Raw genomic sequence first — 17519 nt, forward strand, 5'->3', positions numbered from 1 at the left:
TAGTGCCGGCACAGTTATCACAGTAGCCCACTGCCTTACGGGGACACATCAGTGACGGCCACAAGGTAACTCACCTTAGGATTTGTTTATTGCATTATTTGTGTTGCTCTACGAAGTAGTAGCATACCCTTGTAGCGCGGCATCTAAGTTTGATGTTATTAGTCTTTATTCAGAAATAGCAGGTGTACACACACCACCTGCATAGGTGCCTGCAGCTTGGGGGGGGGGCACAGTCTCACTTTAGCGCCGGTGTTCATTCTGAGTATCTGAATCCTGTTATCACCGGTGGTGGCGGCCATCTTGCGGAGGCCGCGAGTGCGCAGATGGAGCCTCTGCTGCCCGGGGCTTCAGGAAAATGGCCGCCGTGATCCCCATCTGCGCACGCGCGGCATCCCGCGGCCATTTTCCTGAAGCCCCGGGCTGCAGAGGCTCCATCTGCGCACGCGTGGCCTCCGCAAGATGGCCGCCACCACCGGTAATAACAGGATTCACCCGGCTCTGCTGCATTACCGGGCTGCTGCATCACCTTACCGGGGAAAGGGACCCCTCTCACTGCGCCTCCTCATCTCCGCACGCCTGCCGCCGCACCTCTGCCACCGCACCTCTGCCGGAACGGGTAAGCCTGCATTTCGACTATTAGACGCACCCCCCATTTTCCCCCCTTTTTTGGGGGGGAAAAAGTGCGTCTAATAGTCCGAAAAATACGGTAATCTGTTTTACTGTATGTTCCGCAGGGTTGGGGTGGCAAACTTGACATATGCTGCAACATTGTTCTGATGTTTGAAACACTCTGATCATAACATTAACTGGTGAACGTGCGACATGGACCTGGGTATCGAAGCTCAATGATGCACGCGAGGAGCAAATATTAGCCCGCCTGGTATCATCCCACAAAGGAGCTACTGTGGGGCAAACTGTGATCAGTGGGTTTAGCTCTCCAGTGTGTAGGGCCGGTGCACTGTCCCGGCAGGTACCTTTAGGTGTGACGTCACCGGCCCTGCCCGCCTCCTGATGCAAAAGTGATTGGAGACAGAATTTCTCTTTAATGCTTCCTATGCGCACATCACAGCTCGGTGAATATGGGTCGTGTGTAATGCACTTTATTTAGCGGGTGTTTTGTGTTTTTTCCCAGCTAATGTAAATAGGCTGATATCAACTATCTGCAAGGACCATGGATGAAGAAAAGTATTTTTACTTGGAGAGCGCTGGGATGCCTCCCTGCAACTTTTGCATGTTTAGAACAAATAGTTAATGTTCATGCACATGGCAGGAGCAGATGCTGCCGTCCTCATGTACCTGATGTGCGATTGTGTGGGCTGTGGGTTTTCGTTGTGTTGCCTTGATGCCGTGTGTAGGTTGAGCAGCTTTACCTTGAACTTTTGTAATACAGCGAGTTGTTGGTGGATTGACAGCCATGTCTTTAACTATGCGGTAATACATAGCAACCAAAGATGAGCAAGCAATCAATTCTGCTGCAAATTTTCCCAATGATTTGCATGCTAACAAGCTACAGTTTTTTTTTTTCTTTAGATTTGGGTTGGTTGACTAAAATGTCATTGTGCCAACCTTCATTTTGCTGAGTCAGAAGGCCAGGAATGGGTTAAAAGCAATGTACTCTTGGGGTATGTGCACACTGCATCTTATAGAAAACACCAGCAGCAGTGTTTGTCATCTTTTTTTTTGTTTGTTTTGTTTTTTTGTTTTTGCATTCGGCTGAAGCGGTGTTAAGAATTGGTTCGGTTCCTTTTTTTTTTAAATCGGTAAATGGCTTTTGAAGCTCAAAGTGAGTAAAATAAATGAAGAACATGTGCACAGGAGTTGTTTTTAATTTGCTTTGCTTATGGTCATTATTTTTAATTTTAAGCGTTTTTTTTCTGGCGAGTTCCAGGATGAATCCACCTGAAAAAGATGCCATGTGCACATAACCTCAAATTCTCCTCTCCTTACCCACACCTGTAATGCCACCTGGTCTTCTGATCAGCCTCTTCCATCCGGAAACTTCCGTCTCGTCTTTAATCATATTGTAAAGTTATTGCTTATGGACAACGTCTTTAACCATATTTTGTTTTTCTATACAGAGGTATCCAAACAAAAAACCATTGGCAGTATATTTTCATCCAGAAGTGATATGTTGAGAAATCCTCTTGACTTGCACCTCTGATGGAAGGCTCGAATGCAATCATACCAGCGCCTTAATGATATTCATATGACCTACATAAAAATGTTCCCAATTCGCTTCTAACACCACAATAGGAGAATGTAAATGGTTGTTGAGGTTGGATCTCTTACCTGGGGTCTGGTGGTAGCCACCACCTTGACTTTTGTTTTACAGAAATCACTATTTGCAGAAGCCGCACTTATCCTGCCCATTTTCTCTAATACTTTACTAAGCATTACTACAAGGCAGAAAATCACGCACGATCTCTAAAGAAGTATTGCTCACCAAGATCCCTGTTTCTAATATTTTAATGGTGTTGTTCGGAAATTCCTTGTCTCATTTGTCTGCTTGAGAATAAGAAAAAACTTGTGGGATACTCCTTCCTCAGATACGTACAGTAAGGATGTATCTGAGGAACGCCTAATGCAATGAAAACTCTTCATGTAACTGACTTTACACATCCTTCATCCACTGGCAGCATCCGGAATATCCTGCAAGTTTTTTCTTATTCTCAGACCTTCAGTCCAGACCCATCAGTATACACATGGGAGCCAGCGGTCGGAGCTGCAGCCGTCTCTAATGGACTAACACACCCTCTCCAGTGTTGTTCCTGCTGTGCACCTTCTGGTATTAAAACTAGATCCACAGATTTACACATGGAAAACTTTCCTAATTTTGTCTCATTCATCAGCTGATTGGGTCATTCATCTGACTATTAAAGGGGTTGTCCAGTGTTAACAAGTGATTACCCATCCACATAGTTTATTGATCGTGGGGGTGTCCATGCGCTGGACCCACACTAAGTGCAGCGCACATGTTCGGCCACCGTTCCGTACATTCGCTGACTGCTGCCATGCTCTGCCCTTATTTATCCCAGCAGACCAGTGAAGAATGAATAGAGCGGCGATAGAGCATGTGCACTGCTACTTTACTGCAGGGGTGTTCAAACTGCATTCCTCGAGGGCCTCAAACCATGCGTGTTTTCAAGATTTCCTTCTCATTGCACAAGGTGCTGGAATCATTCTGTGCAGGTGATTAAATGATCACCTGTGCAATACAAGGAAATCCTGAAAACATGACCTGTTTGCAGCCCTTGAGGAATGCAGTTTGACACCCCTGCTTTACTGTATAATGAGGAGGTGGTCGGGCATGTGCACTGCTGCTTTACTATATATAATGGGGAGGTGGTCGGGCATGTGCACTGCTATTTTACTATATAATGAGGAGGTGGTCGGGCATGTGCACTGCTGCTTTACTATATATAATGGGGAGGTGGTCGGGCATGTGCACTGCTGCACTGCTGCTTTTCTATATATAATGGGGAGGTGGTCGAGCATGTGCACTGCTATTTTACTATATAATGGGGAGGTGGTCGGGCATGTGCACTGCTATTTTACTATATAATGAGGAGGTGGTCGGGCATGTGCACTGCTGCTTTACTATATATAATGGGGAGGTGGTCGGGCATGTGCACTGCTGCACTGCTGCTTTACTATATATAATGGGGAGGTGGTCGGGCATGTGCACTGCTGCTTTACTATATACAGTACAGACCAAAAGTTTGGACACACCTCATTTAAAGATTTTTCGGTATTTTTATGACTATGAAAATTGTACATTCACACTGGCATCAAAACTATGCGGAATCATATACTTAACAAAAGAGTGTGAAACAACTGAAATTATGTCCTATATTCTAGGTTCTTCAAAGTAGCCACCTTTCACTTTGATGACTGCTTTGCACACTCTTGGCATTCTCTTGATGAGCTTCAAGAGGTAGTCACCGGGAATGGTCGGGCATGTGCACTGCTGCTTTACTATATAATGGGGAGGTGGTCGGGCATGTGCACCGCTACTTTACTAAATAATGCATTATAATCTGCTCATTCTGAACATGGACTCTGAGAAATGCAGTCTTGGTCCTGATTTGAGACTGGAAACCTATAAATACTTGAGCATGTACAGCCTGTAATTTTTCCTTTTGCAATGAGGCCACTTTTTTGCAACTCCATTGTTCATGTGAACATTTCGGTGTTCCCTGAATTTCCTCCCATTGGAGGGCAAAGTATTGTCCCAGTCAATGACGTCTGCAGTTATCGACAGAGGAAATGACGCACTGAACACCACAATTAGATCAGTTCTCCCGTCCTGTGTTGTAGCATTTAATTTGTAGCTTCTTTGCATTGTGAATATTTGGTTCCTCTTCTTGTTTGTTACTTATTTACTGTGTGGAGCAGTGAACTTTTTCCTGCCCTCTGTATGTGAGCCCCGAGGAGAAGAGGGTATCACAATTACAACATGGTTATTCTTGAAGATATATATATATATATATATATATATTTATTTGTATATATTTTGCCTGGTAAAGGACATCATAAAATATCTGAAACGAACAATGAGGTCAAGATTCCTGCGGGCAAAACACGGCTTATAGATTTATAGTTAAAGCAAAAATGTGTGTCCTGCTGATTCTGCACAAGTTCCTGTTCTCTCCTTGTAGACTTGTGGCTTTTTCACCCTTGTGTTTTTTTACATTACCAAGAGTGCAAATGTTTCTAGTGCAAGGAAAAGTAGTTTTGTCGTATTGTACTTGGATTGAGTTAGCGGTTGCAAACTAGGAGGGCAGTGATATAAAATATCATCTTGTGTGCATTTGTAACTGAAGACTTGTAAGCTGCCCAGAATGGTGGGAACACAACTCAGGAAACATTGCTGCTGTCTTCTTGCCTGTTTAGTAGACTGCTTAGTTAACTTGATTTTTTGAAAATAACCTTTTATCAAGTAGATAGGGGATAATTTTCTGATTGCTACTGAATTGGTGATTTTTCACCTTCAGGATGGAGTTGTCAGAAGGTGGTGGGTGACCTGTGTAAGTGAGTTCACCATATACATAAGCTGTATGTCAGTTGAGCATGTGTTCAGCTGGGGGAGAGGATCAATCCGCTGTCTGGCACCTCTGTCAATAAAACAAAAGGATTAGGTAGGTTAAAATCCAACATGTTCAATCCTCCTGCTGACAAGACACCAAATATCAGGTCACCCTCATACCCATTAGATAGTTGGCCAATTGCTCCAAAATTAGTGCGTTCGGTGACCTTTATCTAATTTTGGGCACTGTGAAAAGGTACCCTTGGTAATTAATAGGACTGATGCACGATATGTACCGGCCCGCGCACGCAACCCAGCAGGTATCGGTAAATGTCACCAGCCCATAATTGAAGCTTGATGTCTTTATTGGGAACCCGTGTTGTATTTATGCACGTTTTATGGTTGATGTCTGGTAAATGCAGTCGTCCGAGTTTTGGCAGGGATTGGACCTCACTTTATTACCTATTGTACGGCCTGTTGTTGTCTTCTGCCTGTTTTTTCCTGATATGTTTCTGCTTTGTGATAGGTGGACATGAAAGACTCCAGTCTTGACTCAGTCCGTTACTCACAATGCATTTTGTAATTGTTTTCTCAACACGATGCAATCAGTGTTTCCACCCAGACTATACGCAATTTCCAAATAGTAGATTGCATTAACTTGAACTTTCCAAGGAAGAATGGTCTTCATAGTGAATAAAGGGCACAACTTTCTACAATTTCCACCTCTGTTCCCCTCATTCTTGTTAAGGTCTGTGTAAGGAGAACAAAATGACTGATCTCTGCAGGATCGAGGCCCAAAGATAATCCACACCCGTACAAGCAGGATGCCTGCTAAGGCGCATCAAGATGGCAAATAACTGGGGAACAAGAGGTCACAGGAACACTAAACAGGACAGCAATCACCTGACAAAAGAGCAAAACGCTTGTGCGTCTGATGCGATGACTTTTAATCCAACTCAAAAATATCGGCTCTGAGTAAATAGATGCGTTGCCGATAACATGATGTCCTATATTCATAGATCGCTGCAGCGGTTGTCGGCGCACGGCTCCGCTCCATTAGGGTGATAGGGACCCACTAAGATGTTTGCCGTGACGTGACAATGGACTTCATACAGTCTGATCAGAATGTTATGAACCTCATGTTCAGTTATATATATTTTTGCCTAGCAGCATTAGATCAATGTATGATTTTTGGAGGTGCTGTCCATTCTTTCAGCATACTATATTCATGAAACGATTGTCAACTATTACAGCTGGGGGAGGGCAATCGTTTATACAGGCCGATTGGTCACCCGTTACAGGTAGTATATGGCTTCAGGGGTGCGGTTTACAGAGCAAGAGGAACAGAGCTATTTTTATATATTTAATCCAGAAAGGTAGGCAGTGTTTATAAAACAAAAATATATACAAAGATGATGCAAAATGGGGAAAAAAACGATACAATATATTCAATTACATTAAATAAAAATTAATCACAAAAGAGAATTACTAAACGTGATGTTGCAGGAATGGCTCTTTATGGTGTTAAGCACTCTGTTTAGGAAAATGGAATATTCACAGCAAACTGACTTCTGGAATGAACAAAGACAGACACCCAAATTCTTTTTTTTTTTTTTTTTTTTTTAGATCAAGGTTGGTTGTGGGATATGCTAGGTCTGTTAGAATTTTACAAGATCTGTAACTCTCGGGACATCCTTGCCACTGGATGTCCCAGTTGGTCGATATTTGTCAGATTTCTTATCACGATTTTATCTGCCTATAGAAATGAAAAATGACATGGATAGCACCATCCATTGGACCAATATTAAGTTGGAGGGATTCTGCCAGCCTTACGGTGATGAGTGAATGCGTTTTGTGTCCCTTCACTACAACGCCGAAAATGTCTCAGAAATATCGGATCAATGCAAACCCGCAATATTCATCACTGACCGCATTTATCACAAAGATTCTTTGATCAGAGGAAGCTCTTTGGTTGGAAGTATACATCCCTGCCTCTGCGTGAACTAATCTGTTTTTGTCTTTCTCTGCTGTAATTACCTGGTAATGACCATGAGGCTCCCACTTCAATGGAGATGGATGTGTTGGCTGTCTCTCACATTTCCTAGTTATAATTAGTTTTCTCTTTTCCCCAGCCATAGTTAATACCATATGTTCAATGTGAGGGCGATATGTCCCCTCTCCGGAGAGTTACATTTTTCTCTGCAACAACAGTCTCCTAGGTTTCTAGTTGGTAGCAGATCGGTAGATGCATGCAAGCATCACACAAAAACACAAGCCCTCATATGGTTATAGGGATGTAAAAATAAAAGTTATGGCTCTTGGAAGAAGAGGAAGAAAAAATGGAAATCGGAAAGAGATTAATGGCCTTGAACGTAAGATGCAAATGCACCATTGGCCCAGTCTTTGTCTTTACTATAGTAATAGAAGAATGTTCTTAATTTCCACCGATAATAACCCTCACCCCCCCCCCCCCCCCCCCAAAGAAAGAGTCTATCTAGCCATTTCTGATGCGTGTGGTGCCATTATGTGTATGCGGGACGGGTCTGCAGCCGCCTATGTTCTCATGAATGGAGGCATATTTGTCTTTGAAGCCGTCTGGATGTTATTAGGAATCTAGACCGGTCATGTTTAAATGTCTGCTCCACACGGCCTCCTTAGAGGGAGCAGCTCCAGACCACAGGAATCTTCTCCGCAGGCGCAGGCATGATTTTGTGAGTGTTTTTTTTAGCTTCTGTGTGGCACGCATGTATTTAGTGCACCCCCCTCTCCCCTTATAAGATGGCTGTAATGTCCATCAAATGGCTCAATATATGCATGAATACCGGTTGTTCTGGTGAAATGCATTTGGAAAGTGATAGGAGTGTCTTACTACAGCAAAATAAAAGAAAATGTCCACAAGGATCGCTAGTGATGATTTCTGTAAAGTTATAAAGTATAGTTTTCTTCCTAGAAAGCGCCTCGAGTAACGCTCTCCCCTTCCAGGTTTCCTCATGTCCGTGAAGAATCTCTCGTCGCTTTGCGGCTCTCCGCCATCGGTGTGGTCAGTCGCTGCGATTCCGAACCCGTGATTCTCTCCGACCGTAGTGCCGGACGTCATGAGCATTGTAATCCCTCTGGGAGTCACCACACCAGATACATCCTACTCAGACATGGCCGCCGGATCAGAGTAAGTCTACTGCTGTCTAATCGTAATCCCGTTAATTGATAGGATAAAATTAAAGGCGCTATCGGACGCAGCCAGCATCAGCGGAGCATAAGGCGCTGCAGCAAAACGCCGAGGGATCCGCTGCACAGACCTGGTAACGACTCACCACAAAGGATGACATGACACCTACCTCAGATGTCGCGTGCTCCTCGAGAGCGTGACTGATGGACGACTTCTTGCAATGACCCAGTTTCTCCGAATGTAAAATAATAAATTCATTTTAAGATGCAAACACGTTACCATGTAAAAAGTGAGAGATGCCATATAGTTTGCAAGTATTGGATGCCAGTTTCAAAGTCTCTTGGGGGTATCTCTTGGCTGATCAATGTAGACAGGACTGTGAAGATTGGGCCAAAAGGCACAATATTTAGAGAGGAATCATATTTTTGGTCAGGGATGTTTTGATAGTCGAAGGATTGTGTAATAGGTCGTCTGTCAGATTGCATTTTTTTTTCGTATTTCCTCATTTCTAAGAATTGATTTTCTGCTGGGGGGTTATTGCTATTTCCCATAGAGTGAGGCTGTGTCTGAGATGTGATGCATCTTGTGGTCCTAGAGCACCACCTACTGGCGCGCTTAAGTATATACCGTGGGCTGTACAATATATTGCGGTCCCAGTACAGACCATGATTTCAGGGCTGATTGGGGGTCTCCTGAACTGATCTTAACAGCCTCACATATGAGTTTAGATCAGACACCCACTGTCAGTCCACAAATTATTCTCCCTTTTTGGAGTGTAATATTCGGACGTCTGAATTCGACCTTAGTCTGTCGTTTTGCAGCTGCTGCCACAAACTGTCACTTTCAGTACATTGTCAGTAAGAATTGGCAACCAATATGGCGGCTGTGGCTCTTGTCACTTTGGCATCTGCCACTGGCTAGAAATATGTCCTAGTAAGTAAAGAAAACTCCTTTCTTTGACAAACGCATGGATGTCTGATACTTTGATGTAAGGCAATGCCTCAAAACTTGGGATCATTGGTCTGCAACATTTGTAGGACAGCAGCGATTGTATTAAGATGGGTAAATATGTCCCTTGGAGTGGAAACGCTGGGGGCTTTAATGGACTTTTTTTGGCTCAGGAGGGCAAGAAATATGCAAAAGTCAGTTACACAATTTGGTGGAGTTTTTTTTAATTGCCTTCATTGCATTTCCTTAGCCCTGAATCAGTTGAAGCCAGCCCAGCAGTTACCGGAAAGTCCATCTATGCAACCCACAATTACCCAGGCAGCCTGAGCCACGGATATCGAGGTCTGCCGTACGCAGTAAGTACCCGACGATACGTTTCACTATGAGACTGGTCGTCCATTTACTAAAAAAAAACAAAAAAAACTGCTTTCCTAAAGCCTCTTCAACCTGATGTCACATCTTCAGCACAGAACGATGACTGTGACTGGAAGAATCCAGCTGCATAGACCCTGAATATATAAAAGTGTGGACCTGTAATAAGAAAAAAGCATAAACTTAAAGATGCCATAGAATAATGTAAATGAGAAAGGATTGGGATTGCACCTGAAAACTCTCTGCCCCTGCTTGTTTGTACCTGTGCCCGCAGCGTCCATGGCAGGCCTAATGTTGATGATGAAACCGCTGGGTGGATACCCAGTACCTGTCCCCTCTTCAGTCCGAATCCCACACATGCTCAGTGATTGCCGCAGAGACCCCTATGTAAGTAAATTACAGTAGTAGCCATCGCCTCTGCTCCCATCTACCATGTAAGTGAAAATATGAGATGTTCCAGCAATATGGATTTAATACGAGACCCTGGTGCAGAGCCAAGAAGATGCTCAACTGCTAATGTGTAAATGGATCCGAATCCAAAAGATATTTAATATCCCCACCACACCCCTAAAACCTGTCTGGATGTTACTCATAGCTAGCAAATAATGTGTAATGATAAACTAAAATTATGAACTGTTGTGGTCATGGGCTTTTATGGGTTGTTCCCTTTTTTTTTTTGGTACTGCACTTCCAGTTGAAATGAACATTAAGTGGTAAATCATTAAATCCCTATTTACTTTTTTATTTTTTTATCTGCAGCCATTTTGCACAATTATTGCCGTTTCTGATGCAATGTTAAGAGCCTCCTGTCCACAGAGCCTTCTGTAATTATTCTGTAGGAATCCCTCTCTGCCTTCGCGTAAAGGCATTGTCCGGCTCCGCTCTCTTCCACATTGGGACATGATAATGTTGTGTGGACCTATCATACCCCTGTGCCATCCATAAGATCAGGGGGCACGCATCCTGACATGACTGTATAGATGCGGAGGCATAGGTGCCGCTTGCCTCCAGCAGATCATGACCTATTCCAGAGCGATCAGACTCCTGCAGTCCTTTAATTCTCTGGACAAAAGAGGATCAGTCACTCTCTGGATTTTGGCTTCTGGTCCTCCTCCTTATAACTGATAACTCCTGGCATTTATCATTTGTGTATGAGCAACTTTAGGGTTTTGTTTTCACCGTTGGTTTTGATGCTCGGCCATCAAATCATTTTTAAAACTTTCATAGAACAACTTCTGAATAGTAAGTAAAAGGTTACTGCACCTCCAGAAAATGCGTCCCCTCGCTTATTGCTGCACCCCCAGCACCTCACATACTCAGCATTAATTGCCTCGGAGGCTTGATATTTGTAGATGACATTGGTTGAAGGCGTCTGTGATAAAATTTCTAACGTCACAATCTTGCTATGATTTTTCCAGTGCAGTAAATCAATTTCTAGTCGGTATAGCATAATTATAAACCAATATGATTATATTAAAGTAAAAGATTGCCCTCTGTAAATATGAAAAATATGGAACTAAAAAATAAAGTAAAAGTTTTTAAAAATATCATAAATTTAAAGTATACATATTTAAGTCATCCCCTCCTTTTCCTCACATTAAAAAAAATACAAAAAAAGACACATTTGATTTTGCTATTCATCTGATCTATCAAATAAATTAACCTTTATATCCAACAACGAAGAAAGAAGAGGCAGCACTCACCGATCCTCCGAGACAGGTACCTTTATTGTCTTACAATAAAATCTTCACGGCCGGGGGTGCTGATGTACTGAGTGCGGCAAGCCTGACGACGGCCAAGTGCCTGGCAGGCGCGAAACGGCCGTCGTCAGGCTTGCCGCATTCTGTACATCAGCACCCCCGGCCGTGAAGATTTTATTGTAAAACAATAAAGGTACCTGTCTCGGAGGATCGGTGAGTGCTGCCTCTTCTTTCTTTGTTGTTGGATATACCGGCATGTGTTTTTGGCTATAGCACCCGTGATCCGGCGGCCATACTCCCAATGCAGGTGGACAGGCTCAGCTATTATCAGAAGCGGTGGTGCGGTCAGCTGTGCTTCTTTCAGATTGACGAAATTAACCTTTACAATAGCGTAAAAGTCGTAATGAGGAAAGAAAAAAATCAAAACTGCAGAATTGCGGTTTTTCAGTCACCAATCCGCCCAATTTACAGCGATCAAAATGTCATGTGTGCCCCAAATTGGCATAAATGAAACAGTTGGCTTGCCACACGAAAAAAGCAGGACCTCGCACTGCTCAATTGATGGAAAAATAAAAATGTCGTATCTCAGAAAATGGCAACGGAAATAAAAAAAAAAAAAAAAAAAGTGGCTTGCACAAAAAAAATCAACGTGAATTGTGTATCCCTGTAATTTCACTGCCTCTCCTCGATTGGCAGAAAATGAAAATGTTGTGAATATATGAAAATGGCAACCGAAACCAAAAAGATTGTTTGTGTTTCTCTGTTTGGGGGAAAAAAAAAAAAATCAATGCAAATTTGGTGTCTCTGTGATCAATTAATTTAGTATCCCTGTAATTAAATTAATGAATCTTATTGTTCTGGAGAATCTCTTTGCAGGTGATTTTGTGCCACATAATGAAATTCTGCAAAAACAAAAAATGAGGACTTGGATTTTTTCCCCCACAATGTCACTGCGCTTGAATTTTTATTCATTGGCTTAAAGTAGAGTGAAAGTGCAAAATGAATGACTGCATTCACATCTGTAACTTGTCCCGCAAGAAAATAAGCCTTCGTACAGTTATTTCGACTGAAGAATAAAAAAGTTAGGGTTCTTGGAAGAACGAGAGGAAAAAAACACAAAGTGCAAAAAATTAAAAATTTGCAAAGTGATTAAGGGATTAAAGTTTTTTTCCCCAGGACTTTGATAATGATGGCCTACATTTAGGATAGGCCATTGGTATTCGATGGTGGACACTGGCTCCTGCACCATTCGGTAGGCTGAAGTTCCCTTTTGACCTCTACACCATAAGGGTGATTGCAGACTCTGCTCCTTCGTGCAGAAGTCATAAGCTTTCAGATGAATCCTTTGATGAAGTTTTGCTCTTCGTTGCTATAAATCTGATACATAACTGTTCACTTTGCAGATTTATGAAATACTAGGATGTTTCAATTGTGTTGGAAAAGGGAGCCTATCCGTCTATTTTCATTTTTTACATTGTAAACTTTTGGGTTAAACTCCAGTCGCCCACTTTACAGGATCACAATTATGGAGCTCCTCCGCCACCAACGCCTCCCGCCTCGCCACCAGTCCAAGCTATAATCCCACGTGCAGAACTCAATGGCGTCCACTCACCTGAAGATGAGAATTCTGGAGACAGCGATACTTCTTCTGAGGGAGAGAGGGTCCACAGCTGGTGCCACTGCAATAACTCTGCTGACGGGTTTCTTGCAAAATGCGAGAAATGCAGGTAAGTCGTCATCTTATTACTTTTCTACAGCAAATTGTTTGAAGTGCACTAACCAGTTTTCGGTCTTCTTCCCATCACAGGGGTGTAAATAGAGGAAAAGTTATTCAGCTCAATCGTCGGAAACAGGACAATGTCTCGGGTAAGTCTGCCAGTTGCAGACTGGATTGTTTCCATCTCCAGCCCCCAACCCTAGGTGCGCTTGCTGATCAGTCACTTCAGCAATCCGTTTACAGCCACATTCACACAAACATAGTACATGGTCGGGGTACGGATTGCAATACTAGGACTGGCGGTGGGTCTCTTGACACGAGCAAAAAAACTATATATGCGGCTCTTAGGATTAGGATAACTGGAGTCAGTACAGGCTTTGGGGTCTGAACATGGACCTTAAAATCTTTGCAGTCAGGAAATTGACTTTTTTGTTTACTTCTAATGGCTGAAAACTGTAGCTCATTGCAAAGCTTTTGTACTAAATCGTCCCTAGGTGCAAAACCTAGGAATCGATTCCAGAGTATATTAGGAAGGTGCTTCGTCAGCCTGTAACATGTTTTTTGTAAATATTTTCTCCCATATAGGGGGTGAGAGCAGCGCTACTGAAAGTTGGGATGAGGAGCTTTCTCCATCCACAGTCCTCTATACGGCCACCCAGCACACGCCAACAAGCATCACTCTCACAGTCAACAGAGTTCGACGAAGTAAACCAAAAAAGAGGAAGAAAAATACAGAAAAAGCTCGAAATACTCCTAAAACCAAAAAAATTAAGGTAAGCTAGCACAAAAACCTGACAGCTGATCAGCGGGGTGCCATCTGTTGGACCCCCCACTGATTGGATTTGGGTGACCTATCCTAATGATAGCTAATCATGATTGTAGTCCTGAACAACAACAATAAGTTGGCCATAAACATGACTTTTTTTTTTTTTACACAAGTGCCCCTGATTTTAATTCTCTAAAACTTAGAGCTAAACTCAAGCTGATATATGTATCCGGAGTGTAGGCTACACGTATCCATAGGTCTCCATTCAACTGGCAAAGGCCAAGCAAGTGTCTTTTTAGGATGGTGGATTTCAGTATTACCTTTTCTCAGCTGTCTGGGTTCGGGTAGTGTGCTTTGCTCTTCAGTACAGAAGCCGCCTGCAGAAAAGTGGAAACTGTGTTTTTTAACATCTTCGCCTATGGGCAACATATTCTTCAAGGATTTTCTTTCCTTAATACAGGAGATTTGCACAGACCTTGATTTTTCAGCAGCGAGCAGCAGGGCTCTGCAAAAGATATAATATTAATACGTAATTTTATTTCTAACTGTTAATATGTTCTCTAACTGTTTCAGGCTTTTCGGGAAGGTTCCCGCAAGTCTTTACGAATGAAGGTGAGTCAACCAGAAAAATGGAGATGCACACTTTGTAGGCTTCTGTATACAGTGATGTTTTCTGATAGTTTTTGAAGTTTCGGTTTTGCATTTGGATACTTACCTCTAATCCTACGTATGAGTCACATTACAGACACCAGCCGAGCCTCACAGACTCCTTTGACTAATATGGGAGTCCTTTGGGTTTCCATTATTGTCTGATATTTAACTGCACAAGGCAGCATGCCGCTCTGTTTGTTTCCAGCTTTATTTGAAAGAATCTGCGAAGGAGGCTCTTAACGCAAATGTGAATGAAACTAGCACACACCTGATGAGGAAGACCCCTCCATAGACCCCACAGTATGCATCACATAAACAGATGATGAGTTTCATGCTTTAGGGGATGTATCATCAGAAAATGACTTATTTTAAATCAGGTTCTTGTTACATGCATTTGTTTAAAAAAAAAATTATTAAGTTTAATTAAAATGATTAAACTTGCAATTTTCACTTCACACTAGGGCTTTTTAGACTCACGCTTCTGGTCCTTTCAGAGTTTACAGCAGTCTCCTTATCATTAAAGGCAGGGTTACAGTAACAGGTAACACTGCTGATGACCCAGAATAAACCAATCAAAATTGTCAATGTCACGAATCCCCCTTTCTTCACGTGCTCATCTCATTAGGTGCTTCATTACAAAGGATAGGGTCGGAGTCTGTTCATTGCTGTTAAGGTACCGTCACATTAAACGACGCTGCCGCGATAGCGACAACGATGCCGATCGCTGCAGCGTCGCTGTTTGATCGCTGGAGAGCTGTCACACAGACCGCTCTCCAGCGACCAACGATGCCGAGGTCCCTGGGTAACCAGGGTAAGCATCGGGTTGCTAAGCGCAGGGCCGCGCTTAGTAACCCGATGTTTACCCTGGTTACCAGCGTAAAAGTAAAAAAAACAAACAGTACATGCTCACCTGCGCGTCTCCCAGCGTCTGCTTCCTGACACTGACTGAGCTCCGTCCCTAACAGCACAGTGGTGACGTCACCGCTGTGCTTTCACTTTCACTTTAGGGCCGGGCTCAGTCAGAGCAGGAAGCAGACGGCAGGGGACGCGCAGGTGAGTATGTACTGTTTGTTTTTTTTACTTTTACGCTGGTAACCAGGGTAAACATCGGGTTACTAAGCGCGGCCCTGCGCTTAGTAACCCGATGTTTACCCTGGTTACCAGTGTAAAACATCGCTGGTATCGTTGCTTTTGGTGTCAAACACAACGATACACGGCGATCGGACGACCAAATAAAGTTCTGGACTTTATTCAGCGACCAGCAACATCACAGCAGGATCCTGATCGCTGCTGCGTGTCAAACTAAACGATATCGCTAGCGAGGACGCTGCAACGTCACGGATCGCTAGCGATATCGTTTAGTGTGACGGTACCTTTATTGTATGTGTGAATTTGCTGAAATATAAAGGCAGGCTCAACGGTTGGTGTGAAAATGACAAGATTTCTACTTTTTAGTTTTAATACAGATTGTGATATGGAAAAAACTTTGCCAGAGTGTTTTAAGACACATTTAGCACAAAAACCTGATTTAACCAATCGTTAGATTTTGAAAGGTAATGTACGTAGAGAATTTATTTTATCTTACTATATTTATATCTATTCAGAATTCACCTTCGGATGCTCACACATTGGATGAAAACACCACGGAGGGCTGGGAGAACAGAATCCGGCTGTGGACTGACCAGTATGAGGAGGCGTTTACTAACCAGTATAGTGCAGACATGCAAAACCTTCTGGAAAGACACGTGCGCGCTAACAAAGACCTGGTCGGAAAAGCAGAGCTGTCCGAAACCATCAAGAAGACTGAGCTGTCTTGTAACAACACAGTCGTAGGATCTCAGATGCAGGTATATGCCATTTTGCACTTGTCAAATTTTTTACGTACCTTGTTACCATTTTTTTTTCCTTTTCAATATCCTAACTTTTAGACATGCACTTAAGGGCTCATTCAAACGTCCGTACCAACCGGTCAGAGCACAGACTGTTAATGCATGGACTGGCCGCGGCTTTCTCGACTCGAGCGTGACTGCTTCATATATTTCTATGCTGCTGTCACACGGGTCAGGAGACCTAAGGCCAGTCCCTGCATTGTGGTCTGGTCACAGATGTTTGAACGAGGCTTAAAGGGGGGGGTAACCCCCTCTAATACATTAAAGGCACATCCATTAATGATAGTAGAATTCAGAGCTCACCTATGGCATTCGCATCTGTCTCGCAAACCTGTCTGTAAAGATCTTGTCGAGTTACCTGGTAATTTATCTAAGAATTCCTAGCACCTCTCTTCTAAACGCAGCGTGTGTTGGGGTGCTCCATTCTCAAGATAGATGTGAATCCTATCAGTTGGTTGCAGGTGTACTCGGGCACTTAAAAGCTTTAAATTTGGGATCAGTGAGTGTCTTGATTGACAGACCATCACCGATCTGCAAGTTAACACCTATCCTCTGGTTGAATTTTATCCTTCAACACATATCCAAAGGATAGGTGATTACTTGCTGATCATTTAACCCCTTTCTGCCAGCTGACGGAATAGTACGTCAGCTGGCAGATCCCCTGCTTTAAGGTGGGCTCTGGCGCTGAGCCCACCTTAAAGCCGCAACATGTCAGCTGTTTTGTACAGCTGACGTGCGCGCAATGAGCGCGAGCGGAATTGCGATCCGCCCGCGCCCATTAACTAGTTAAATGCCGCCGTCAAGCGCTGACAGCAGCATTTAACTAGCGCTCCCGGCCGCGCGGCCGGAACTGCTCGCACCGCTGACCCCCGTCACATGATCGGGGGTCAGCGGTGCATTGCCATAACAACCAGAGGTCTCCTTGAGACCTCTATGGTTGTTGATGGCCGATTGCTTTGAGCGCCACCCTGTGGTCGGCGTTCAAAGTACACCACTATTTCTACTACATAGAGGTGATCTGTACTTCACCTCTATGTAGCAGAGCCGATCGTGTAGTGCATGCTTCTAGCCTCCTATGGAGGCTATTGAAGCATGACAAAATACAAAAAAAAAGTGTTTAACCCCTTTCTGACATCTGACGTACTATCCCGTCGAGGTGGGGTGGGCCCGTATGACCGCCGACGGGATAGTACGTCATCATCGATCAGCGGCGCTCACGGGGGGAGCGCGGCCGATCGCGGCCGGGTGTCAGCTGCATATCGCAGCTGACATCCGGCACTATGT

General features: G+C 43.6%; 1 protein-coding gene across 6 annotated transcripts in view; it reads left to right on the forward strand.

Moving 5' to 3' along the window:
- SETD5 (SET domain containing 5) overlaps positions 1-17519 on the forward strand; it is an 87654-nt gene that overhangs the window by 47620 nt on the left and 22515 nt on the right. For 4 of the 6 annotated variants that reach the window (XM_077276288.1, XM_077276290.1, XM_077276291.1 and 1 more), the window contains 7 exons: positions 8009-8192; positions 9391-9496; positions 12713-12939; positions 13020-13078; positions 13515-13702; positions 14269-14307; positions 15951-16193. In XM_077276288.1, coding sequence (XP_077132403.1) covers positions 8122-8192; positions 9391-9496; positions 12713-12939; positions 13020-13078; positions 13515-13702; positions 14269-14307; positions 15951-16193 — 933 coding nt within the window. In that variant the 5' untranslated portion in view covers positions 8009-8121. Of the gene's footprint in view, positions 1-8008; positions 8193-9390; positions 9497-9806; positions 9900-12712; positions 12940-13019; positions 13079-13514; positions 13703-14268; positions 14308-15950; positions 16194-17519 lie in introns of those variants that run through there. The other 2 variants (XM_077276293.1, XM_077276294.1) reach the window with 2 other exon arrangements.

This window comes from Ranitomeya variabilis, chromosome 8, assembly GCF_051348905.1.
Source record: "Ranitomeya variabilis isolate aRanVar5 chromosome 8, aRanVar5.hap1, whole genome shotgun sequence".
Taxonomy (NCBI): Eukaryota; Metazoa; Chordata; class Amphibia; order Anura; family Dendrobatidae; genus Ranitomeya; species Ranitomeya variabilis.